At 40.5% G+C, this 27046-nt stretch overlaps 1 protein-coding gene across 14 annotated transcripts in view; it reads right to left on the bottom strand.

Annotated features, from left to right (window-relative positions):
* Positions 1–27046, bottom strand: part of AAK1 (AP2 associated kinase 1) — a 173403-nt gene that overhangs the window by 16826 nt on the left and 129531 nt on the right. For 7 of the 14 annotated variants that reach the window (XM_060659225.3, XM_060659234.3, XM_060659317.3 and 4 more), the window contains 7 exons: positions 25790–25947; positions 23733–23837; positions 17423–17518; positions 4697–4798; positions 3577–3678; positions 2075–2185; positions 230–340 (listed from right to left, as the gene is read on the bottom strand). In XM_060659225.3, the coding sequence (XP_060515208.3) occupies positions 230–340; positions 2075–2185; positions 3577–3678; positions 4697–4798; positions 17423–17518; positions 23733–23837; positions 25790–25947 (785 nt within the window). The remainder of the gene's footprint in view (positions 1–229; positions 341–2074; positions 2186–3576; positions 3679–4696; positions 4799–17422; positions 17519–23732; positions 23838–25789; positions 25948–27046) is intronic. The other 7 variants (XM_060659313.3, XM_078444579.2, XM_060659250.3 and 4 more) reach the window with 6 other exon arrangements.

The following is a 27046-nucleotide window of genomic DNA, read 5'->3' as shown; positions in this document are numbered from 1 at the left end:
TACTTTTCTTCTCTCTGAATAAACACCACAGTGACGTTTTAAGATAACTACATCTCCATCTGTATCTGTGTCTCTATCTTATACTGGTCCAGCCCCAAGGCCTGTCATTACCCCAGTTCCCTTCACTAAGTGTTGATGCTTTCTTCCCTCTTGCAGATTAGGCACATTACTATTTTGTAAACAGCTGTGATGCCAAGTTCTTCTCTTTTCCCCATCCTCTCTTTCTTACCTTGTGGGTTTTTGGTTATCAATACAGGAATAGGGTCAAACTCATCTTCTGCCACCTTGTCCGAGCCCTCAGGGACATCAAAACCTGAGATGAGATTACTATCTTCTGCAGCTTAATACAGAATGCAAGTACACAAGCAGAAACAACAGAGGCAGAGATTAGCAAATGAGAGAACATGTCAGAGGCATAAAGTTCCACCTATACAATCACTGTTGTTTTTGAAGATGAAAATGCTTATTTTCATGAGTGGAAACAAAGGTAGCAAAACTGAAAAACAGGGAAACAGAAAAAAAATGGTTTCAGGCTGGCCATGTTAAGACTTTCATAAATGATTAGGGAGAAGGGTTATAGAATGATCCTACTACCATTTTAAGACCTTTAATTGTAGTTATTGTGAAATCTCTCTTCAACGTCAGTAATTCACAAAGGCACAGGAGTTAGTCATTTATCTTCCTTATTGAGCAAACAGGGGCCTGACTAACAAACAATATTCAAGAAACTCAAAGTTAGGGGCAGGGGGGAGGTAATTAGTAGTAACTGCTGTATACAAGGCAAACAAAATCTTTCTGAAAAGACTTGCTGTCCTATGATTGGGAAGAAAGACTTTCCAACAACTCTGATGCCTCAGGGAATGTTGGGGCCCAAGATCACATGCACTGAGATTTCAAGCAGAAGTCTGTTAGATATCCTTCTCCATTCTGATAAAGACTATCCTACCAGCACAAGCGCTAGCTGAGCACCTATTCTGCAAATGATGCTTCTCTGTAATTACACATTACTGCTGACACACTCCTGCCAGACATAATTGGTTAAAAACACATCCTCTATAAAAACATAATCATTTTAATGTTATCAAGGGTAAAAACAAAACCTCAGCTCTTACCACTGCAAACCATAAACTAATTTTGTTTTGTTTTGTTTTTTAAGTAGGCTATATGCCCAGCGTGAAGCCCAATAAGGGGCTTGAACCACAGCTCTGCGATCAACACCTGAGCTGTTATCAAGAGTTGGACACTTAACTGACTAAGCCACCTGAGAGCCCCAAACGAACTGTTTTTTAGTCATCTCAGGGAGGCTTACTTCTTGAATTTCCTTCAGAAGAAACTTACATTGTTCCTCTTCTATATATGTGCTCCTTCCAGAAAACCAATTTCACTACCCAAGTACAGAAAGAAGGTTAGTGAATGCCTGCTTAGAGTAAGCCAGGCTCTGTGCCTCTCACTTCTATGAACAACTCACTGAAGAGAGCCCAATTCAAGCTACTTCTGTCCAGGAGCATTTCACCCCAGTATTAACCCAAGAGTAAGAAGTGAAAATGGTAGATCAGAAAGAGAAATCTAGTAACCAATCATGACTCAAAATTCGAAACTTTTATAAGTTCAATCTTTGAAGACTGACTTTGAGGACTTGGCCTGCTTCTTTAAACATAGCAATCCCTACTCAAAAACTTTAAATCGGATTTGATGAAACAATTTTAAGGTCTCAGGCTAACAAGTATCGTATTAATTAATAATAAAAGGGAGTCAGTGGATAGTCAATGCAACCATCTACATGCGCGGACCACAAAGGTACGTAGCTCTGCCTTTAATGGAGACCATGGACTATGTGCATTCCAGGAGACTGCCAGAAAGCAATGCCTACACCAACCTGTTGTCTAAGCCTTATTAGGTACTCTTCCTGAGAGGGATTCTAACACAGAGGCTAAGAGTACAAACTCAAGTTTTCCATATAGAGGAGGGGGCTAAAAAACTTCACTGCCAAAGACTTTTGGTAAGAAAAATTCTCAGAAATCATTCAGATCTCCTTTAAGGATACACGTGCCCCAGAGGACAGGAAAGCATTTACCTTTATGGGCTGGAGCGGATATCGCTATGGGGGCAAACTCTTCCAGCAGGTCAGTAGTAGGGTTAGAAAGCAAGGAGCAATCAATCAGGGAATCTTCCCCGGTGAGAGAATCTGAGTCCAGATTAACAGCATCCCAGGTCAGTGATGGCATTAAATGGCACATACAATACCATGAGATTAGATCTTAGCCTTTAAGTTACTGCATTTACATGTTATACATATAAGCCAAGGCGAGAAAAGAAAACCAAAAGTAACATATTAAGCCCGCTGAATTTTCATCTATAGTAAGATATATTTCTAGATTCTCTTAACATTAACATATAAATATGGAATAATTCTTTGCTCAGAGGTTGCTGGGTAAGCAAGTATGTGATTTGGATGCCAATAAAACTTTAGCAACTTAGTTCTCAGCAAATGCTATTTGGGAAAAAGGACTTTGCAACTAAAGAGTTTCATTTAAACTTTCCCTAAACATTTATGGGAAAAGGTACTATAGGATGAAGTATCTAAGCTGACTAGGAGGGGATTGTCCCTGACTTATTATTAGCAGAATATGACACAGTTAAACAATACTTTCTAGAACTCAACTAGATCCCCATTTGAAACAAAACAATCTTGCTTCTTACTAGTATTCTTTAAATTTGAATTGCTCCTCTGGACACATGACTTTCACTTTTAGTTAAGGAACAGAAGGAAGGCAAAATTCAGAGTTCAAGTATTTTCACATACAAATTGTTCTCTGGGAAAGTTTTCTAAGAGAAAACAGTAAAGTACGCACAAGAGAAAGGAACCACATTATCTTTTATGTTCATTTTTTTTCCACTTAAATGTAAGTTTATTTTCACAGTCCCTAGACTTCCAATGGTTTCTGTTCCAAGTTAGAAAATCAGACTCCTTTACCAAGGTTGACTATGGACTCGATAAAAATGCAGGTTATCAACTCTGTTTATGGGCAGTTGAGGAATTCTATTAAGAGCGAATTTTGAAATTCGGGTGAAAGCAATGCTGAATCCAGGGGAAGATTTCAACTCTGCCTACAATTTAACAGCAAACCACCTATCTAGGATTAAAGCACTGTGCTGAGGACAGAATGTCAACACACAGAGCAGTAGCTCCATGAAGTCACTGACACGGTTGTATAGAAAGACTGAACAGACACCTTAGCGGAGGCCATCCTTGTAGCTCAACGGAATTCTTTGGGGAAGGAGGTGGAGGGAACCTGCCACCAGTGAAAAGAATCTTGAATAAATAAACACTGTAACCAGAGAAAGCCCAAGGACCACTCTATAAAGAACATGGCTCCAAAAAGCACTCTGCTCTTTAGCAAGGAAACACGTCACTAAACAGTGAGAAGCTGGGGCTGTAACCATACAGAGCATCCATTGTAGGAGGAACTAACCAGGCTGCAAACTAAGCCCAGGATCGTCTGCTACAGGTGGAAAGGCTGGCTCCGAGGGCCACAACAATGACCAGTCCCTGCAGCTGCAGGACACCTGACTGACCTGTGCGGTTCGAGGTCACAGATTCCGTCTGGGATGGAAGGCGCTGGGGTACTGGGGGCTCCAGTCCCGGTATGAGACTCTCAACAGCAACATCGGCTTTTTCTTTTGTGACAGAGCATTAAGAAAGGAGAACAGATGGTAAGGGAAAAGGAGTCAAAACGTTCTTCAGACAATTCTGTGAAGGCTTCCTTCTACAGGTGTCTAAAATGCCAGTCTCGGGCAAGATGGACAGCACAGTAAGTTACTTTATTTCTGCTGCTTTGAGTGTCTGGGCTTCACTGATTGAGCAGGCATGTGCAAGGTTAACCACTATAACTAATCTTGGTGAGTTTCAGTTTTTATAGATAAGTGTAGAACACGAGTCACCCAGCAGATTTCTTCCATGTCAGAAGACATAGGCTGAAAGGCACCATAGTATCTTCTGGTAATTTTGCTTTTCTTAAGGGATAAACTTGGGGGCAGACATCCTCTGTGCCTGGCGAAGGTAACTAGTCCATTTGAAATCCCACCCCATGATGTGGCCGGGAGGTATTCTGCACTGTGTCACATCGCGCAGCTGAAGGCCCATCTCTACAGGGTCATGGCTTTCCTGGGTTCAAGGACTATGTGCCCTGGAGTACAGGGGCCCTGCACATCTTGTAGTTCATGCCTGCCTTGCTGTAGAAGCACAGGGAAATACCAAACTGAGCAGACTAAGCCCCTGTCCCGGACTCTACTCATGGGGCTTCACCACTGGGCAAGTGTTTTCTGTTTCTGATACGGGGCACATACAGAGGCCTTCTAAAGAATCTGCTAAAGGTAAGGTCCCAGCTTGAAAGCAACTTCTTTCATGAAGCTTTTGTAATTAAATGTGAATTTTTCCATTCCTCCTCATTCATAAGAAATTCCTTTTGGAAATCTCAGGCTATCAAGCAAAGCAAAAATAACAGTGTGGTGCCCCTGGAAAGGCAGGGGAAAACACTTCATTTGGGGTGATAACAAATGAGATTAAAGGAGGCTTTGTGGCATTTCCACTCCCCAGCAGGGCCATTCAATAGGGATCTGTTAACCAGGTAGTTATCATTCTCGAAACAGACACATAGATCATGCAGGGCTGAAGAAACAGAGATGATGACTTTACCAATTACAGCATCGGAAGTGCTACCAAAAGGGTCTGTCATAGGCAAGAGGTCAGGGAGCAGGAGAGAAGTGTCAGGAGATTTGAGTCCCTCAATTAGTTTTTCTAGGTTGGGCAGAGAGGTAAAGAGAAAGCAAAAATGCAGTGAGATATTAAAGCAAGCTGAACATTTATCATTTTCTATGCAAACACATTTTGGGGTCAAAATTTTTTTTTTTTTTTTAATTTTTTTTTTTTTCAACGTTTTTTATTTATTTTTGGGACAGAGAGAGACAGAGCATGAACGGGGGAGGGGCAGAGAGAGAGGGAGACACAGAATCGGAAACAGGCTCCAGGCTCCGAGCCATCAGCCCAGAGCCCGACGCGGGGCTCGAACTCACAGACCGCGAGATCGTGACCTGGCTGAAGTCGGACGCTTAACCGACTGCGCCACCCAGGCGCCCCTGGGGTCAAAATTTTGTATAGATTCATCATAAAAATAAATACTGTTAGTATCTTTTACTGTTAATCACAAATAAGCTTTCAAAGTTCAAAGTTTAAAAATGATTATTTCCCCAACTGAGGTTCATTTTGTAAGTCATTCAAGATACTTCCCTAGGTTTGTTTGTTTTAAAATTTGAGATATAGGGGCGCCTGGGTGGCTCAGTCAGTTAACCGTCTGACTTCGGCTCAGGTCATGATCTCATGGTTTGTGGTTTTGGGTCCTGCAGCAGGCTCTGCGCTGGCAGCTCAGAGCCTGGAAACTGTTTCAGATTCTGTGCCTCCCTCTCTCTGCCCCTCCCCGTTTGTGCTCTGTCTCTCTTTCTCTCTTTCAAAAATAAACAGTTTCAAAAAATTAAAAAAATAAAATAAAATTTGAAGTATAAAAATTTACCCAAAGGATACAAAGATACATATTCGAAGGGGCACATGTACCCTGACGTTTATAGCAGCACTATCAACAACAGCTAAATTATGGAAGGAGTCCAAATGTCCATTGACTGATGAATGGATAAAGTAGATGTGATTTGTGTGTGTACACATATATACACATACACATGTATATATGCATGTGTATGTATATATGTATATGCATATGTATATATGCGTATACATGTGTGTGTGTGTGTGTGTATATATATATATATATATATAAAAACAAACAATGGAATATTACTCAGCCATAAAAAGAATGAAATCTTGTCCTCTGTAACAACGAGGATGGCATTAGAGTGTACTATGCGAAGTGAAATAAGTCAGAGAAAGGTAAATACCATATGATTTCATTCATATGTGGAATTTAAGAAGCAAAACAGATGAACATAGTGGGGAAGAGAGAGAGAGAGAGAGAGAGAGAGAGAGAGAGAGAGAGAGAGAGAGAGAGGCAAACCATAAAACAGACTCTTAACCATAGGAACAAACTCAGGGTTGCTGGAGGGGAGGTTGGAGGGGGGATGGGTTAAAAGGGTGATGGGTATTAAGGAGGGCACTTGTTGTGATGAGCACTGGGTGTTGTACATAAGCGATGAGTCCCTAAATTCTACACCTGAAATTAATATTACACTGTATGCTAACTAACTGGAATTTAAAACTTGAAAAAGAAAAAAAATTTTTGAGGTATAATTTACACTGAATAAAAGTCAACAATTTCAAGTGCACAATTTGCTGAGTTTTGACAAATGTACACACTCATGTAAGCACCACTGAAATGATGTAAAACATTTCCATCACCCCCCAAAATACCCTTGTGCCTTATTCTGGTCAGTGCCTTCCTTTTTACCCACAGGCCCTGGCAACAACTGATCTGCTTTCTGTCCCTACAGCTTTGCCTTTTCTAGAATTTCCTATAAATGGAACCATGCAGTATGTCGTCTCTTCGGTCTGATGTCCTTGATTTAGCATAATGCTTCTGAGACTTCTCCCCGGTGTGGCATGTATTGGTAATTTGTTCTGTCTTATGTGGTAGGAGTGTTCCACTGTATGAACGTACCACATTTTATTCAATCATTCACCAGTTGATAAGACATTTGGTTGTTTCTAATAGTTTTTAGCTATTAAAAATAAAGCTGCCATAAACATATCCATGTACTTAAGTATACGTTCATACCCCTTCCTTAGTTGTGAACATTTTTTTTGGACTTGCATTTAGAAATGGTTTATAACTCAGCAAGTGAATCAAAATATGCCTAAATTAACTTCAACCATCACTTATTGTCTGCCAACGGAGACTGTGTGACAGGCTGGCACTCTTATCATTCTATGGTCAAATCTCATGAAATTCACATACACCTGAAGATGGATTACTTTTGATGTCATTTGGCTAAGAAACAAAAGGACGTAAGAAGCCATCAGATTTAATAACTTAATGTGTGATAAGTGCACACATTAAGATTCCTTCATGATTCTTTCAGCCTTGATCCATCAATAAATCTCTATTTACCTTCAACTTATTAATGGTAGAGCGTTAACTTGAAACAAAATAATGAGTCGTAGAATCTTACAGAAAGAAGGGAATTAGGTCTCAAACCTCCTTTTACTTGCAAGGAGGTTAAGGCCACATAAATTCTATAACTTGCCCAGTTAAAGCCTGTTGACATTTTTTTTTTTCTATCACAGAAATACCATGCCATTAAGATAAAACTAAAATTAAAATGTTTGAGAAAAAGAAGTGACTTAAAGTTCAAGTATGTGTATATAACGTTTTAATGAATCTGCATTCTTCCAGGCTATCAGGAATCAAGTAAAGACGAAATTGATATTCGTTGAGTGACTGAAACTGAAATTTAGGTGATCTGTAATTTAAGGTGATCTATAACTACACAGATGAAACAAAATAATGGATTTTAGTGTCTTGGCAAGGTAATTTGCTTTCGTCCACTTAATATACTGCCGAAAAAGATATTTTTATATGTGAGACCAATTTACCATCTTTGGAGTATATGGCATGTAGGTTATCTTTGAATTAAATGACAATATGCTACATTGCTCATTTACACCTGATTTATATTGAAGAAAGGAAGGAAGGAAAAAAAACAACTTTTCAACAGCAGGGAAAAAAACCCCAGGGTACTAACCAAGTATACCAGTCCCATCAGCATTAATCTTGCATCGTGCATAACATTCTATTAGCAGACAAGATGTTAAAAATATCTGACAATTTTTAGCATACTGGCAAAAAGAAGATGTTTCCCCAAAAAGTCCAAATTTTGATTATTCTGAACACTGGCTTTTGTTTTAGTCCCAAAAGAGCCTCTTTCACATACAGAAACGTAATTATTTGCTTCTTTCACTTTCAGCACTCCTATATTTGCAATCTTATGAAGCAACGGATAAAAAGCAATGACCCCAAATTACTTGCTTATCTTTCATACAGCAGTTTATCCAGGTGCAAAACCTTAGGCTAGCCACATTCAGAGTGTGAATTCTAGCCACTGCAGTGACTGGTTGTGACCGTGAGGCTGTTCCTTTAACTTCTGTCATTACCTCAACTGTAAAATGGGAGATGCCTCCCACCATCCTTCTGTATTGGTCACTCAAGTATCATCTCTTCTAAGCCTTTCCCTGTCCTCCCTGCCACATCAGGAAACTTCTGGAGCCCTCTGCACTCTCTTCTCTTGCAGCCCTTACAATGTGACTGAAGGCACAGAAGGTATGTTATTAATCTCTGTATCCCCAGTTCTCAGTTTCCTCTCATACCCTATGTCACATGTCTGTGGCCTCACTGGGGAGATGGGGAGAATGGGCGATCAAGTGGAAAGTCAGGTACCTCAGCAAGAATCGACTATTTTCATTAGCCGTTAGCAAAAAGCTGATGTGAGGGGATAAAAAAGTGTGTGTGTGCATACATGTGTGCATGTGTTGTGTGGTGAGATAGAACAGGGTGGGGATGGGCTAAGCTGCCAAATGTAGAGAGGCTTATCTTCTGACCAAACAGTAACATGCTATTCACATGGATGATCTGTGATGACACTCGAATACTGGAATGTGGGAAGGAGGAGCAGGGACAGAGCAATAGCAGACAGAGGACTAGGAGTGGGAGCACAGAGCCACGGCCTAAGTAAGGTGGACAGCATGTACAAAACCAGCCTGTCCCACCCTCAGCACTACTGAAATGACAGAAGACTCTCAGTTACTCCGTGCGGGTGCCCAGGTGCCACCGGAACTACCGTCATCACTTCCATTTGCAGTTCAAGGTCAAACATTTTCATTCATTATTCACAAAACACCCTGGGTGTGGGAATACTGATAGAGTCGAGAAGAATGGACATAGACACCGTGAGAATGTGTGACTTGCCCAAAGTCATAGATGGGACATGGTAGAGCCCGCACTTGATTTCACGGTTTCCCTCACGTGCTGCCTACAGGGTTTGCCTGTCTCCATTGACACAGGAGAACAGGTCTTCACATAGACATGGTCCCATGCCCAACGGCCAAGTTATCAAAGACATGTTGGCCCTGGAAGGAGCCTCGGATCTTATTCAATTAGCCTTCTCATTTATAGACAAAGAAACTAGCTCCAGAAAGGTGAAGCCACCTGCCTGAGAGCTAACAGCGGGTCAGCCACAGAGCTAGCTAGGACTGTGGCCCAGACCTTCTACACACTAGAGATTCAGTCCTCTGGCTTAACTAAAGCTTTGGTTGCTTCAAAATGTAAAGCCATTAGAAGAAGTCACACCTCAAGCTTTTATGGCTCATTTTTGGTCACTGTAAATGAAGAACTTTCTCATGATACCCTTGAGAACAGGGTATCATGGGAGGCACGAGAAAGGCTACAGGAGGCTGAGAGTTTATAGCCACAGCCTGCAGGCCTCACACGTGAATCAAGGGCCAGCCTTGATATCACTCGTGTTAGGACTTCTGTTTTATGAAGACACTCTGAGACTATGTGGCATGAAGGGGATGGGTGGGGAGGAGCAGTGCAGAGAAGAGTGGTAAATTTAGGAACGTGTGCAGGAAGCATTAAGATCCCAAGCCTCAAACAAGTTCTCCACAGGCATTTTGCAACCTGTTGATATCTAATGGCGCCACAGATGCCTGGGATAACACTAGTGAGAATGGGTGAGATTCCAGGTTTTACTCAAATGCCTTGGTATGAGACCAGAAAAAGCAGAATTCCTTGAATGAAGTGAAATGTGAGAGGAGGCAGCATGGTCCGCCAGACAGAAAGAAAAGGCACAAAGAGACAGAGACCTGGGCTCTGCACTAAGTTGATGTGACACTTTGGGCAAACCATCATTGTTCTCTGGATCTAAGTTTTTCTTATTGATAATATGATAAAATGAAGATACACTTAAAGGTCCTATCCACCCCAAAAACCAATCGTCCAAGGGAAAAACAGGGAGCAGGAACTAACCAGCTACTTAGAAGACGGACTGCTTAGAGAAGAAACTGGAGATCTGAACTGGCAGCGGCTGTGCGGAAGGACCCTTGGAGGGCACCGTGGCAGAATGGGCAGGAAGGAAGATGACTGCCCCAAGACAGCTGTTCAACACACAAACTCAGCCCAGACACCCATGGCCAGGGGAACAGGGTGAGAAGGTGGGGGAATATTTAAGCTAGATCCTCATTTGAAAAAAGAATGGATGTCTTAAAAAAAAAAAAAAAAAAAAAAAAAAAAGCAAAGGGAAAAAAACCCAGAAACCAAGAAACAGAATCTTTAAAAATTTTTTTAATGTTTATTTATTTTTGGCAGAGAGAGACAGAGAGAGAGACAGAGCGTGAGTGGGGAGGGGCAGAGAGAGGGGGACACAGAATCCAAAGCAGGCTCCAGGCTCTGAGCTGTCAGCACAGAGCCCAACACGGGGCTCGAACTCACAGACAGTGAGATCATGACCTGAGCCAAAGTCAGATGCTCAACCGATTAGCCACACAGGTGCCTCACAGACTCTTAACTACAGAGAACAAACTGATAGTTACCAGAGGGGAGGTGGGTGAACTAGGTGATGGGGATTAAGGAGTTCACTTGTGATAAGCACCGGGTGACGGAACTGTGGAATCATGATATTGTACGTGTGAAACTAAGGTAACACTGTATGTTAACTATACTGGAATTTAAAATAAAATTACATTTAGAAAAAAGGAAAAAAAACATGTTTCTTGTTTGATCCCTTATTACTTTTTACTTTTGTAAAACATGTTTATTGTGGAAACTTGGGAAATACGGAGAAAACAAAGGGTAAAAGTAAAAACGACCCATAATCTCACTTCAAGAGATACCCGCTATTAACAGTTTTTAGAGAATACCCCTCCAATCTTTCCCTCTAAATTCTGATTGTTTGATAAATATTTCAGCATACCCATATTTTCTCAGAATAATATTTTAGGAAAGAAAAGAGAAAGTAAACTATTAGGATCTGAGTGTAGTCCATTTTATTACACGTTCATCAAGCCCGAGGTGGTGGGGTCTTCACTCTTTACCAAGCTAATGGCAGAGGTTATGGCATCCCATTGTTTCATAATTGGCTCTTCTTGGATTCATCATAATGATGAACTTTAAAATATATATATATATTGTTGGTAATTTCTATCTCTTCTTTTATGAAGAATATCTACTCATATTTTTCTGTTGGTGGTATTTCTTATCACATTCCCATTACTATACTCAGTTCTTTCTCAAGTTTCTAGGGTTCCCAAATAAGAATGAGTCAGGTTAAGAGCATGGAGTTGGGCTGAAATCACGGTGAAAGGACCGAGAAGGTGGACCCGTGAAGCAAAGTGGGCACAGAGTGAGTTAGCCCGGCCAGTGGAAGCTGAGAATGCTTTTAAAGGAGAGTGTTGCTAGTACTTTGAAAAATTAAGAGCAGACTTAGAAAGAGGATCTTTTGAGCACCTTCCTCTCTCCTCTCAAGCATAATAAGTCAAGTGGCATTGGGGACTAGGGAAGAGAGGAAAAGGTAGGAATCAATCCACTCCAAAGTCTTCTCTTAGGTTTCTCTCAAGACTTACTTACTGAAAGTATCAACCACAAAGCAAGAAGGTAATAAATCCTTCATAAAAGCATCTAAGGTTAGATAATCAAAACTGCTTCCTGATGGGAGACTGGAATATAGTACAAGTTGTGAGCTTTCTCTCTTTCCGAACATCAAAAGAGAGGATAGGTATCTATTTAGAGGCTAAAAAGGTTAAGGGTTTGCTCAAGAGCCATTCCAGGCCTAATGAGGAATTTGACCACGAACAGTAAAGCAGGTTGACCTAATGAACAGGAAAAGCCTGATGCCAGCCCCCATCAGAAAAGATGATTTGGCTGCTACAGCTTTGTGGCTTTGGAAATTTACATCTTGTCTGAAGTCTTGTGATGAGAGATGCTGTTTTTAAAATGCAGTCACTCTAAATAGTTCCTATCATTGAGAAACTAGACACTAAACTGTCTGTAACATCTGCAAGATGGAAGCAAAAGTCAGCCACCATGCCCCATTCCAGGTTCATTTTAGGGAACTGAATCTGCGGAAAGAGAAACTTTCCAGAGCAAAGACACATAGGTGATCAACCTTGGACTTTTCAGTATCATGAAATAGCAGTTGGAAGTGAGGGATATGCCAGGCAGATAGCTCTGAGAGGAATGCTTATCTTCACAACAAACCACTAAGAAAACACAGCTTCTCCTGTGGACTTTTTGAGAGATGATGAACTACCATAAACCAGGAGGTACATTTTTAAAAAGCTGTTGATTCTAGGAAGTGGCACTTATGGGGCAACCAATGCCTGCTTGCTGAGTCTTGTGGAACACTGATGTTGAGAAGTCAGCATTAAGGAGCTGCTATGAAAATCTTTTCCTCAAACTCTAGTGCTCTGCCTGTGGGGATGTAAAAAGATGTGGTCACTATGGAAAATAATATGGTGGTTCCTCAAAAAAGAAAAACTAGAATTACCATAGGACCTGGCGATTCCATATCCAGATATATACCCAAAAGAATCTCGGGTCTTGAAGAGACATTTGCATACCCATGCTCATGGGAGCATTTTCACAATAACCCAAGTGGCTGTGGAAGCAACCCAAGTGGCCAACAAAAGAGGAATGGATAAACAGAATGTGGTACATATACATATACAATGGAATGTTATTCAGCCTTCAAAAGGAAGGAAATTCTGACATATTCTTCAACATGGATGAACCTTGAGGACATTATGTTAAGTGAAATAAGCCAGTCACAAAAAGACAAATACTGTATGATTCTACCTATGTGAGGTATCTAGAGTAGTCAAATTCAAAGAGGAAGAAAGCAGAATGTGGTTGCCAGGGGCTGCAGGAAAGGAGGAAGGAGAGTTACAGGTGGAGAGTTTCAGTTTTGTGAGATTAAAACAGTTCCGTGGATGGATGGCAATGGTTGCAAAACAATGTGAAGACTAAATGCCATTGAACTGTCCACTTTAAAATGGTAAATTTTGTGTTATGTGTATTTTACCAGTTTAAAAAAAACAAAAAATTAAACCCTTCAGCCAATTTTCAGAGAAAATTCCCCATTCTCTTCTACTGTATTTTAAATTTGGTACCACCTATAGCTCATCTAACACAAAGAGAAGGAAAAATAAACACACAGCATATGAGCATCAATGAAATACTCTGAGACTCACCAGAGCTAGGCTTCATTTGGCAGCTCTGTGAGCACACAAATGCTCATGGCTGTGATTTTTTTTAATGCCAGATTTTCTAAGAAAATGTGTTTTATGATGCTTTGGAAAATAGAAAGGTCCTAAAAAAAATAAAACCCAAACAAATCCAATTACCCAATGCCCCTTTACCCACAGTTTAATAATCATTATATCAAGGAAGTCTTATTTCAATGGCTCTCAGTTGTGCAAAAGTCAAAGGTTATAAAGCAAGTTTAATTTCTGTAAGAGAAAAACATTATTGTCTAAGACTTTTCATAACTAGGACTGCCCCATGGGGAATAAGGGCTCAGAACCAAAGTCTACAACATTTCCTATCTTTATACTAATTTAAAGTTTACAGAGCAATTCCAAATACATGCTTCCATCTGGCCCTCACAAGCCACTCCATGAGGTAGGTTTTAAAATAGTTTTAATTTTGAGGAGAAGAACACAGAGTTTAAATGATTTGATCAAAATCACCAAGCCACTATGTGGGTAGAGCCCAGGTCTGAAAAGTTCAAGCCCACTTTCGTATTTCCCTAAACCTTAATTTTAGCTTTGCAGTCGAAGGCTTTATTGACCCCCAGACAGGGAGGTTTCACTGGCTGGGGCCTGGGGCCATTAAAAGGAAATGTGTGCAGCAGCACAGTCCCAACAGCACCAGTGTCTCACCTTCTCACCCGGAACATGAGATTATTACTTGACAAACTTACCAGTCAGTCTTCTTTGTAGAATCAGAGGAAATTACATGGGAGGGCATTTTATTTTATTTTTTTAATTTTTTTTTTTAACGTTTATTTATTTTTGAGACAGAGAGAGACAGAGCATGAACAGGGGAGGGGCACAGAGAGAGGGAGACACAGAATCTGAAACAGGCTCCAGGCTCTGAGCGGTCAGCTCAGAGCCCGACTCGGGGATCAAACTCACGGACCGTGAGATCATGACCTGAGCCGAAGTCGGATGCTTAACCGACCAAGCCACCCAGGTGCCCCAGGAGGGCATTTTAAAAGCATCAAATAAAATGTTAAGTCATTAAAAGGCATAGAGTGGTCAGGAGACAAAGATTTCATGACTCTTTTATCATCAGGAAGGTAGAGTGTGGAGGGAAGCATGTATGCAAAACAAACAGCCCTAAAAGTGTGACTGGTACCCACGGTGGTCTGGAAGCAGTGACAAACTGGGTGTTTTAGGGGGGCCTGAAGAGGGGAGAAAAACTTGCAGTTTGTTGAGGTCCCAGAGCCCTACACTCTCAGGCCTCGCCTCAGACGTTTCAAGATGCTAAGGAAGGAGGTAGGGTAATCCCATCCATATCCTATCGATATCCTTGGATTAAAAGGCTACAGAATTGAATGGTGTTACAGGCAGAACATTACAGTACATACATTAATCAGACACAGCTGCAAGACACCATGCTCAGCCCAGATTCTGGAGGGCTCGACAAAGGGCTGGAGGTGAAGAATCTTCTAAACCTAGCTACTGCTTTCACTCCAGGGTTTGTGGGCTGTACCTTCATTTATTCACCCTCCGAGAGTGGGTGAGAGGCCTGGGTGGGAGTTGGCAGAGGCCCAGGTAGAAAACTATGAAGCCAGTAGTCTGGTGTTTGGGAGTTGGGGACACAAATGGAGAGCAATGGGGCTGCCATAAGCCTTTCAGCCTCAGGTTTTACTTTGTTCATTCATCCAATCTGCAAATATTCATAGAGTACCAATCTACCCGCCAGTGTTCTTAGCACTGGCAAAGCAGTGCTGGATCAGACAGCAAGGTCGCTCCCTCAGGACACTGACATCCTGGTGGGGAAAGACAGATAATGGACCAGTGGAAACAATGTCATGACAAATGCTATGAAGAAAAAAGCCAGGAAGTGTGACTGCGAGTGCTGTGGGATCACGACAGGCCTGAGAAGATAGCATTTAAGCTGAGACCCAAATGTCAGATGATAAGAAGGAACAGATATAGAGAAAAAGCTTTCCAGGCAGAGTATCAGCACGTGCAAAGGCCCTGAAGTGGGAACAAGCTGAGACTGTTGGAAGAAAGACTAAAGAAAAGAATATTATGAGCTCAGGTTAGAGGGGTGGCCAGAGAGCTAATCAGATTAGTTAGGGCCTTTTAGGTCTTGGTAAAAAGTCTGGATTTTACTCTCAGTGATATGGAAATTCATGGGAGCATAAAGGAGTGACATATCTAATTTATGTTTTCAGATGAGTTTGGTCTGACAGATCATAAAACAAATAAGATACCCCTGTAATTCTCAATTAGAATATTCCATTAATAGATCTCTTATTAAAATCCAAGAGGAGTCATGGCTTAATTGGCACAAAAGTGTATACCAGTATCACTTTAGCAGGAATCTACCAGAAAAAGAGAAATATGGAGGATCAGGAGACAGGAAAGATAACAATGTAGAAGGCAGGATGGCGGCCGGCTACCTATGGTGCCTCCCAGGCTTATCTTTACAACTCATCTCTACAACTGGGAGTTGATATCCTGAGCCACCTCACGTCTGTGCCTGGCTCGTCACCCCGATCCAGAGGGTACCTGTGACAGTTGTGGGGGACAGCTACCTGCCTGTGGGCCCTCATCTTCTGGCCTGTGCCAAGAGGTGTCCCTTCCAGTGTCTGCAGCCCATGGGCCATCTGGGAAAGAGCAAGGCAAGAGCCTGAGAGGTATCAAAGGGAAAATGCCTCGGTAACCCCTTTTCTTTGTCTGATCCCATGACTGCCACGACAGGGAGGAAAAAGAGGCCAGTGGGCTCCAGCCTGAGTTCGCAGCCCATACCTTTCTAGCTTGAAAATGGCTTGTCTAGGTACTGCCCAGCATGCCTGAATGATACAACAGAGAAAAGGACCTCTACTTGATTCCTTCTTCCCTTTCCTTTAACTATCCTATACTGAATCATTTCTCAGCGAACTTAGGTATTTTTGACCTACATCCAGCTCGAGCAAGCTATGAAGTTACACAATACTACTTGATCAAGGCAAGTTTTTGCTTCCCCTAAGGAGGGTCAACAGATTGCCTAAAGAAATAAAAACTGTCATGGTACCCTTGCTGCAGTCTGTCTTAGTACATAGATGGTACAAACGTCACAATCATTTCCAATCTTGAATCAATCAAATACCTTTAACATTCTGGGAGAGAAGAAGAACCAAGCAGATCCTATTAGTTTAAAACCAAGAGAATAGGCAAAGGTAAGAATAAGAAGAAAAACTACCAGAAACAAAATGGCTGCTAGATGCTTCTAAAGAGTTGGATCTATTCAAAAAGACTGGTAGAGAAAAGAAAGGGTGGCTTCTGTGTCTCACATCATGCTCCCCACCCCCACCCCTAAAAGGATGGGGAAGAGCGTAGGGAGAGAAATCACTGGCAGTCATGAAATGCTAGTATCCAATTGGCAAGTATCCAATTATTGTTTCAAAAGCTATCTCAATCAGAACACACTAACAATTTCTTCCTTTTTTATTTTTTTTATTATTTTTTATTTTTGAGACAGAGAGACACAGAGCATGAATGGGGGAGGGTCAGAGAGAGAGGGAGACACAGAATCGGAAGCAGGCTCCAGGCTCTGAGCTGTCAGCAAAGAGCCTGACGCGGGGCTCGAACTCACGGACCGTGAGATCATGACCTGAGCCGAAGTCGGACGCTCAACCGACCAAGCCACCCAGACACCCCAATTTCTTCCTTTTTTAGACTGCTCACTTAAAAATCAGATATGGTAGACCTAAAGCGATATTCGAACTCATGCAGTCCAAATTACTTCACTGATGAAGAGTCAAGTCCAGAAGGTTTTCAGATAGGTGAAGTGCCAGGAAGGGAACCTGGGTCTCCTGACTCATATTCCCTTTAACTTTTATTATGTATTTTTATTTAGAAAATAAAAGCCCATTATAGGAAAATCAGTACTGGCCAGGAAATTATCATATAACCACTATTGGCATTTTGTTCCTTCTATCACATGCTTACAGGTCCCCCTCAACATGTTATAATCATATTAGACTAATGTTCTTTCCAATACACAGGCCCTCCCATTACCAAAAAATATACAACAGAACCTATTAATAGGCCTTGGAATTCACATCCTTTTCATGGAATGTTTAAACAACTCTCAAGAAACCCTGGAACACAAGAATCAACCTGCTTAGGCTCAGAGCAGCTCTGTTTACCTACCTGGTGCATCAGGTACTTGAAGAGGGATAAAAGGATCAGATACACTTAGAAGTGGGAGGCTAGAGTCCACAGTCTGCCCACCCTTCCTTTTTTCAGCTGGAGTGGGTTGGAGGGGAAGAAAGGGTCAAGGTGAGAAAAAAAAAGAGAAAAGCAGAAAACATCAAGTAAATCTAGATGAATTTAGCATCTATTAACCCAACAGCTCAAATTGCAGAGTAAATCTAAACTTAGAGGCAGAATAAAGATGCATGAGCGGATATAATCCAGGGGAAAGGCAAAATATGTATGAGATATATAATCCAGTCCTTGCAACATACTCAAAGATGTAATTAATGATAAAACTAGTACTATATTCATACTCCTGAAATTCTACTTCTTCTTTGTGTGGAAGCCTATGGTGGTCTCTTCCAGAATTCCTGTAGCGATTATTATCCATATCACACATTTTGGCATATAAACAAACACTGCCTGTTTTGTAATCTAGCACATATGTATACATACTTCCAACGTGCCCTTTACCCTCTTGAGGTCATGGTATCACTAAATGTCTAGGCATGCTAGGCAGAAAGACAGAAAGAAACAAATAGACTTCCTGCCTGTTGCAAGCCCTAACCTCTGGACTACATCTAACATTTATTGACATTTATTCTGTATCTGGCAAACTCACAGATTTATAGAAATCTATACACCGTATGGGATATGAGGGCTTAAAGGGATCTTAGGATTTTCTAGCACAATTTTCTTCCTTTACAGAAAAGAAAACGAAGCCCAGAAGTTAAAAGACTAGCCAGAGGTCTATCAGCAAACCCAGGGTCAGAACACAGGTTTGCTGGTTTCTACTTTACTATTCTTTACACTGCATTTTAATATTCAGTTTGCTCAGTAATTAAAATCTCTATAGAGTGGATTTTTAAAAACTTTTTATTTTCAAATAATTATGAAATCATAGGAAATTGCTGTACATAGAGTCCTGGGAACCTTCTTCAACCAATTTCCTTCCATGGTGAGATCTTTTACAACTGTAGGACAAAATCTCTGACATTGGTAAAATATTGTTAACTAATTTTATTCAGTTTTCACATACACTCGTCTGGGTGTGTATAGTTCTTTGCAATTAGACCGTATGTATAGATTAGCATAGGCACCACCACAACGATATAGAATTGTTCCATCAAACAAAAGGACCTCCTTGTTGTTCTCCTTTATAGTCACACACTCCTTATTCCAGTCCCTACCTCTTGGAAATCACTAATCTGTTCTCAATCTCTATAATTTTGTCATTTTGAGAAGGTTATTAAAGTGGGTTTTTAAGTTGCTTTAAAGGTAGATGGAGGAAGACAGGGATAAAATCACTGCTCTTAAAATCTCTAAAAAATTTTTTAAACGAGACACAATGAAATATATTAAAAGAAAAAAAACAAATTATATAACTGGATACATTCATCTTCAAAAAAAGTATATATGTGTAGAAATAAAATTATGGACACAAATATTGTAAAATGTCAGCAATGTTCTCCTCTTGGAGTGGGATTGTGAGTTCTTTTATCTTGCTTCTTTGGGCTTTTAGTCATTTTTCCAAAATTACACTAACGAATGTATATAACTTAACAGAAAAATATGTTAAATAAAGAGGCACAATGTCAAGTTCCAGATGTCTGTTGCAACATATGGACACAGTTCATCAACATTTTTGCAGCTTTTACCATAAAAAATGTTTAAAATAACCCTTCTGCCATCCTCCCTGACTTATGAAATTTCCTGTTTATTTCCTTCCTTGTTGATCAGATGGTTTAAAATCAGTGAACAGTCTGAGCTTGGCTAGAAAACTTGTAGAAAATGGTGCTATCCTATATTTCATACAAATGAGGACATATTAATTTCTGGGGTTTAGATATAATTTTCTTTCTTTAAAAATTTTCTTTTAACGTTTATTTATTTTTGAGAGAGAGACAGAGAATGAGCAGGGGAGGGGCAGAGAGAGAGGGAGACACAGAATCCGAAGCAGGCTCCAGGCTCTGAGCTGTCAGCACAGAGCCCGACGCGGGGCTCGAACTCACAAACCATGAGATCATGACCTGAGTTGAAGTTGTATGCTTAACTGACTGAGCCACCCAGGAGCCCCTATAATTTTCCTTCTTGTGTAAAGAATGAAAAGTGTCACAAACACAAAAAGTTTATACCACAGACAAGAAAGAAGGAAAAATACCACATGTTCATTTAAAAAGACTGGATAAGATGAAAAAAATACGAAGATGTTTTATAATGTTTGTAAAAAGCTTAGTGTCACTGATTTACAAAGGTTCTTGAGATATGGTTATGACTACAGCTGCTGGACTGGGCTGTTCGGGTTCAAATCTCTATCCTGTCATTCTCCAGTTGTGACCTTGGGCAGGTCACTTTAATTTCCCATGGGCTGTTTTAAGGGTCACCTGAGATAATGCATAAAAAAGCACTTAACCAGTGGGCTTATTAGCACGTAGCAAGTGCTCAGTACATTTTCGCTGCTATTACTGTCATAACTCTACTCAAATGTGTTTAAGGTGTTTAAGTCCCTCAAGAAAAATATGGCCATTTATAGACTACAAAGTAAGCATAAAGGGGAAGAAGATGCTAAAACAAAAATAAAAACTGTTTTAAAAACAGTTCATACAGGGGCACCTGAGTGGCTCAGTCGGTTGAGCGACCACTTCGGCTCAGGCCATGATCTTGAGGTTTGTGAGTTCGAGCCCCACGTCAGGCTCTGTGCTGACAGCTCAGAGCCTGGAGCCTGCTTCAGATTCTGTGTCTCCCTCTCTCTCTGCCCCTCCCCCACTCATGCTCTGTCTCAGAAATAAATAAACATTAAAAAAAATTTTAAAAACCAGTTCATACAGACAAATGAACAACAAAACAAACAACAAAACGTGATAAGTAGGAATCAAAGGCACTGAAACTGGGAGCAGATGGGAAATGTGTAGGGGCCTCTGCCATTAACAGTGGTAAATCCAAGCTCCTATCCTTTGGCAAAAAGTAGCTTTTCATTCATTCAACAATCTGTACGGAACCAAACACTATACTAAATGCTAGGATTCAACAGCAAAGAAGACTTTCCTAAAGCTTACTTATTCCATGACCCCCTTTCTGGGGAAACTATATTCTACCCAGTACCATAGCTGGACATTATTATGATGCTTTATCCCAAGGACAACAGTCAATGCTTCATACATTTGGTACATTTAGGCAACTATGTGGCATATCAAACTTTAAGCACTTTAAACCAGATCGAATTATCAGTGCATTTAAAAATCACACAGGCAAGGGGCGCCTGGGTGGCTCAGTCAGTTAAGTGTCCGACTTCAGCTAAGGTCATGGTCTCATGGTCCGTGGGTTCGAGCCCCACATCGGGCTCTGTGCTGACAGCTCAGAGCCTGGAGCCTGCTTCAGATTCTGTGTCTCCCTTTCTCTCTGCCCTCTCCCTCTCATTCTCTCTGTCTCTCTCTCTCAAAAATAAACATTAAAGAAAAAATCATACAGGCAAGAGAACAAAGCTGAAAATGGAAAATAACACAAAGAGCTTTAACTATTTAATATTAAAAAGCACATCCCCCAAAGAAGTCCAATGTGCATTCCAAAATAATAACATGAGAATATCATCTGAAGGCTTACAGGATACGGTTAAAACTCCAGTTTTTTTCTGACGAGGGAAACACACACCTATTAGAAAGCACTCTCAATAATCAGTTTAATCTTCAAAGGTCAGGGTGGGGTAGGCAATTAAAGAGAGGAGAAAAGAGAATATTGAAATATCTGTGGAGAAGTCTTCCTGCAGATTATAATTAGTCTCTCTCCCCACTCTCACGCTGGTTGAAAATCACTGCTATAGTGGGAGAAAAACTCTAAACACTTTTATTATATTTTTAAAAATTTTACTAGATGTTCCTTTTAATACTGGCAAAGCAAACCTAAGAAAAACAGGGATCTGTAATCAAAAAAAAAAAAAGTTAAAGAATTAGAAGACAGAAAAACGGTAGATTTTATAAATCTAAGAGCTGTCTCTGAAAGATACTAAAACAGCAAAATCTCTACTAAAGTTACTAAGAAAAAGAGAAACACAAATACATACAATTAAAATTGATGTATACAAATATTATAAAAGGTTTAAATGCACTATCTTATTTTACTTAAAAAAATTTAGGGGCGCCTGGGTGGCTCAGTTGGTTAAGTGTCTGACTTCGGCTCAGGTCATGATCTCGCGGTCTGTGAGTTCGAGCCCCGCGTCGGGCTCTGTGCTGACAGCTCAGAGCCTGGAGCCTGTTTCAGATTCTCTGTCTCCCTCTCTTTCTGCCCCTCCCCTGTTCACGCTCTGTCTCTCTCTGTCTCAAAAATAAATAAACGTTAAAAAAAAATTAAAAAAAAAAAATTTAAACCTGCAGATGATTTTTAAAAAAGATATTAGTAAATTTGCCTCATTCTGTGGCAGGAAACTTGAGAGAGGAACTTCTGGAGCCAGAGGGTTGGTGTCCCAGCTCTGTCACGTCCTAGCTCTGTGACCCTGGAAAAGAGACTAGACTGTGCTCAGTTACCTCAACTGTGACTAATGTAGAGATGGTGTTGAGGGTCAGAAGAGATAATAGGGTTGTTGAGACGGTCACATGAGATGATACTTGTGTAGGACAAATGACAGGCTGGGGAAAATGTTTACAATATAGGACATACGAAGAGCTCTTACAAATTAATAAGAACAAAATGAACACAGGACCAAAAAAAAAAAAAAAAAAAAAAGAAAAGCAAAAAAGGCAAAGGACATGAACAATACGTATCCCAGAAGAAATAAAAATGGCCAGTAGACACTGTCCTCTGTTTACAGCCTCTGAACTGGGCTGGGTGAGGAAATGGCAGAAAAATTACTCTCATTCACTATTGATCAAAATAAAATTTGTATAGCATTCCCAGAGGCCAATTTAAAAGCAGGTACCAAAGCCTTAAAAGACACATATCTTCTGATTGAATAAATAATCTCCTACAAGTTATCTTAAAGAAACTGTAAAGGATATTATGTAATGACAGCCAAAGTTCCAATAAGAAATGTATACATGAAGTTAGAAAAACTATCACACACCTAAAGAAAGCAGGAAGAAAGAAAGAATATAAGGTTAAAATCAGAAATTAATCCATATAACTAAAATGATCAATTTCAGAAGTATATCACATTCCATGTGTACACAGAATATATATATACACATATACATATATACGTACATATATACGTACATACACATATATATATATACATACATCTACATATATATACACACACATACACTCAAAACCTCACACCTGCCGCTGAGGGAAATATAATAGTAAAACACTGAAAGCAAATTAATGTTTAAAAAAGAGGTTACTTGGTTAAATACATTAGGACAAATGCATATGAAGCAATTTAATGCAGATCTTTTTAAAATTTAAGAGCTTCTTTAATGATGTGGGAAATGTGCCAGATTTAGTAAGTGAGAAAATTTGGTTTTAAAATAGGACTATAAAGATGTACATTAGAGTCTTCAGCTGAGGTTAAAAACTGTGTACAAAATTGTGGTCATGTATTTTCATGAAGGAGAAGATCTATAACTTTCATTAGATTCACAAGATATCTGTGACCCTAAAAATGTCAAATGCCACTAACAGGAACCAAAATGGTATCCCTGAGCTGTTTCTCAGTGGTGAGATTATGGGCATTTTAACTTTCTTCCCTATGCTTTTCTATAAATATTACTTTTATATAACAAATATGTATCATTTTTTTAACTTTTAAGAAATGTTAATCGAAGTACAGTTTACTATGTATAATTTCTGTTAATAAAGGAGAAAATTAATTTTTTACTATTGCTTCTTTAATTTAAAAAATGCCTAATTTTTTAAAAAAGATATCTCCCTCTCCCCATAAACACACACACATGCACAAAAACACAGCTCAGTAGAGTCTTGGATACAGGATAGAACATCTAATTCTTAGAATTCTTCAAGTCATTCCACAGAACCTAAATAACTAACCTAAAAGAGAGTAACAGAATGATGTTCTTAAATTTAGAAATATTTGCTTAAAGTATGTATGTGAACCAAAGAGAGCAAATCCTGTATATTACTGACATATCATCCTGTCATTTGAATTCAAGTGATTCCAGATTTTTTTTTCCCCCGATCTTGAATATTGGAAATCTTCTGAATAAAAGAAAACATAAGTTAACACCAAGATTTGGGGCTCACTGGTGTGCCAGAGTTATCTGTGGAGGTTAACAACGGTAAGCCCTGTGTTTCACACGTTTGCTATACTAACCTGTTCCAGCAGAAAATGAGGGGGTGGCAAAGGCATCACCTTGAGTTGGTTGAAAGCCTGGGATCAAACTCTCAGCTGAGCCTCCAAGCTTCTCAGGATGTTTGCCTGGAGAGACAAAATACCACTCAGTTCATTCCAGCAAAATCCCATGATGTGCACATACATGCAGGAGATGAAGGGCACCTTCTGAAATGACTTCTAGACTTTTTTTTACTGCATTATGGCAACACCTCAGCTATTCAGAGGTCTCTGTCTAATCACTGCAATAACGGAGACAACAGTGAGAATAGGAAGGAAGTTTTAAGAATCAAAGATCGCACATTGGTTTTGCAAGGCAAAAAAGAGTTCTGGAGGTTGGATGCACGACAGTGAGTATGTAACTAACACTACTGAACTGTACACTTAACAATGGTTAAGAAGCTAATGTTTATGTTATGTATATTTATCATCACTAAAAATTTTTTCAAATAAATAAGTAAAAAGCAACAAAAGAGATGGCTGGAGCGAAAGCCCGAAGGTTCAAGCACCTTACTCAGAGCAGGATGCCTCCAGTCCTTATTCCAAATCCATTTATTTTTATATAATTCTAATGAGTTTGCCAATATGTTTTCTGTGGTGGAAACAGTTCAGGAGTGGACATGAGAAGGGGGCATGGGGGAAACGGCAGGACTGAGACGTCACAAGGGACAGGAATGTGACAGAAGAGAGACAGGAAATTATTAAAAATAGACACAAGAATTTTAAAACCTAGGAGTCTCTTTTTTTTAATGTTTACTTATTTTGAGAGAGAGAGAGAAAGAGAAAGAGAGAGAGCATGAGCGGGGGAAGGTCAGAGAGAGAGGGAAACACAGAATCTGAAGGTTCCAGGCTCTGAGCTGTCAGCACAGAGCCTGACATGGGGCTCGAACCCACAAACCACGAGATCATCACCTGAGCCGAGGTCGGATGGTTAACCAACTGAGCCACCCAGGCAGCCCCTAAGCTTGGCAGTCTTTTAATCAAGCGCAAAAATACTAGAGTTTTCAACAGCCCATGAAGGTATTTCTGTTATTCTAGAACAATAACTGGCATACATAACAATGAAATAATTTGACAATGAGTTAGTTGTCTGTCAGAGTTAAATCCTATACCCTATCTTTGGCTTAAAAGGATAAGAAGGCGCACGTGGATGGCTCAGTTGGTTAAGCATCCAACTTTGGCTCAGGCCATGATCTCACCGTTCATGAGTCTGAGCCCCACATCGGACCGTCTGGTGTCAGCTCAGAGCACACATCAGATCCCCCCTCTCTGCCCCTCTCTACTTGTGCATGCATTTGTGTGTGTGCTCTCAACCCAAAAATAAATAAATAAACTGCAAAAAAATAAATAAATAAATAAAAGGATAAGAAAGTAATACAAATTTTTTAAAGATATCTATAAAATAATAGCTAAAGTTAAAATGTCCGGTCAAAGTCCGTATCATTCACTCGGTTCTGATCATTCCTTTACCCTGTGCTCTTGTCTAATGCTGAGGTACTCTTCTTGAAGGATTTTCCCAACATGCTGTTGTTTTCCCAAAGTGCGTGTTGCATGCCTGTGTGTGTATCTGTGTCCTGCCTTCCAAAACAGACTGTGGGTTTTTGAGAGTAGAAATGGTGCCTGCTATTCATTTGATTGCCTTTTCGCAGTCAGAATTCTAATCATGGTGAGAGATTCAATGTTCACGTGAGGGCAGCACACTTTCCTGGGTGAGCAGTAACAACTTTCTGTGACAATAAACACACGTAGGACAAGAAACCCATCACACTTGTCTGACGAGTGACCGTGCTTGACACTACTATCCTGACCCCTGCTACCAAATCCTTCCTAAAAGAGTCCCACTCTCCGTGCCCCTGCCTGCAACCGGCCAGGAGTTCCTGAGGACGGAAAGACGTCAGTGCCCTGGTAAACATACCAGTTTGCACATGTACTTCGAAATCAAGCCTTTGAGGGAAAGAAAGAGCCAACCCTCCATTTTCACAGGCATGCCCCTCTGGAGCTAGGGTTTTAAGAATCACAGAAAGACACCAATCGCTCACCTTCCCCCAGCTTGGCAAAGTCCTTGTTCAGTAGTTCTTCAGCGGTGAGTTTGGAGAAATTGTCGTCATCGAAGGGATTCCACGTAGAACCTTCTGAAGCATTATAAACATTTTGCTGGGAGGTCCGAGGAGAGCCTGATGGAGTGGTGGTTGCAGACCTAGGTAGGTTCCCACCCCCACGAAATGAAAAAGTTGAAAAAGGGTCAATCTGCTTTCTCTGTTTGAGATCAGTTTGTTTTCTAGGTCCAACCATTATTAGCAAGCGCTTTCTCCAGCCATCAGACACTTTCCACAGATACTTTTCTCACTGTGTGAAATAAATATCTCCCGTTCCTTCATGATCATATTATCTCCCACTACTGCTTTCATCTCTTGCTCAGATTTTTGGTCTCATCTGCAAGTCCTTTCAATCCAGAATCCCAAAGCAACCTGTTCTTAGGCTTGTGCCTCCTATGGCACCCACTGTAACATCCACAATAACTGACCCCAGAGGGGCCAGGGCTGGTGTCTTTTCAGGTGCCTCCCATCTGTCAGGATCTAGCCCGCAGAGAATGAAGGGCCACCGTGAGTGGTCATCATCACAGTTAAAGGGAAACAAAGACGGTTATCACTATCTTGTGGTATCATTACCTAATTTTCTTCTAAAGTCTCTCTTGAGACTTTGCATTTAATTAATGACTTAAAGATTTTTCACATTAGAGTACATGATTCCAAGAAAGCTGAGGGTCTGAAATTGCATTTACCTAGCGAGCACTCACTGCTATCTACTTTATTTCAGGCACAAAGCCAGTCACTGGATTTACAAAGGTTAAGACACGGTCCTTGTCTTGGAGGAATTTACAGGCTAGATCAGCTGGATATACAAACAAATAATGATGATACGATGTGATGCATGCTCAAAAAAGGTTGAGACAAACTTATATATGATACCAAGGGGTCAAAGAAAAGGTCATCTCTGCATGGATCTTGATGAAAAAAATAAGCATTTCCTAGGTGGACAAGGAGGGTAGTGGCAGTCTGGGGAGAGGGCACAGGATGAACGAAGTGCTCGCGATGATGGAGAGTGACAAGTCCACCAATGTGATACAACAGCCTTTGGTCTGTTAACCAATGAGTTCAGATATAACCCACAGGCAATGGGGAGCCAAATGAGAGATTTTCAGCATGGGGATTTGGTCAGACTACAAGTTTAAAAAATACTCTGTGGAACATGAAATGGGTGGGAGAATAGAAACAGTCAAGCAAATGTGAAATTAT

Source organism: Panthera onca, chromosome A3 (genome assembly GCF_046562875.1).
Source record: "Panthera onca isolate mPanOnc1 chromosome A3, mPanOnc1 haplotype 2, whole genome shotgun sequence".
Lineage (NCBI taxonomy): Eukaryota > Metazoa > Chordata > Mammalia > Carnivora > Felidae > Panthera > Panthera onca.
This window is presented reverse-complemented; position numbering and strand designations above follow the sequence as displayed.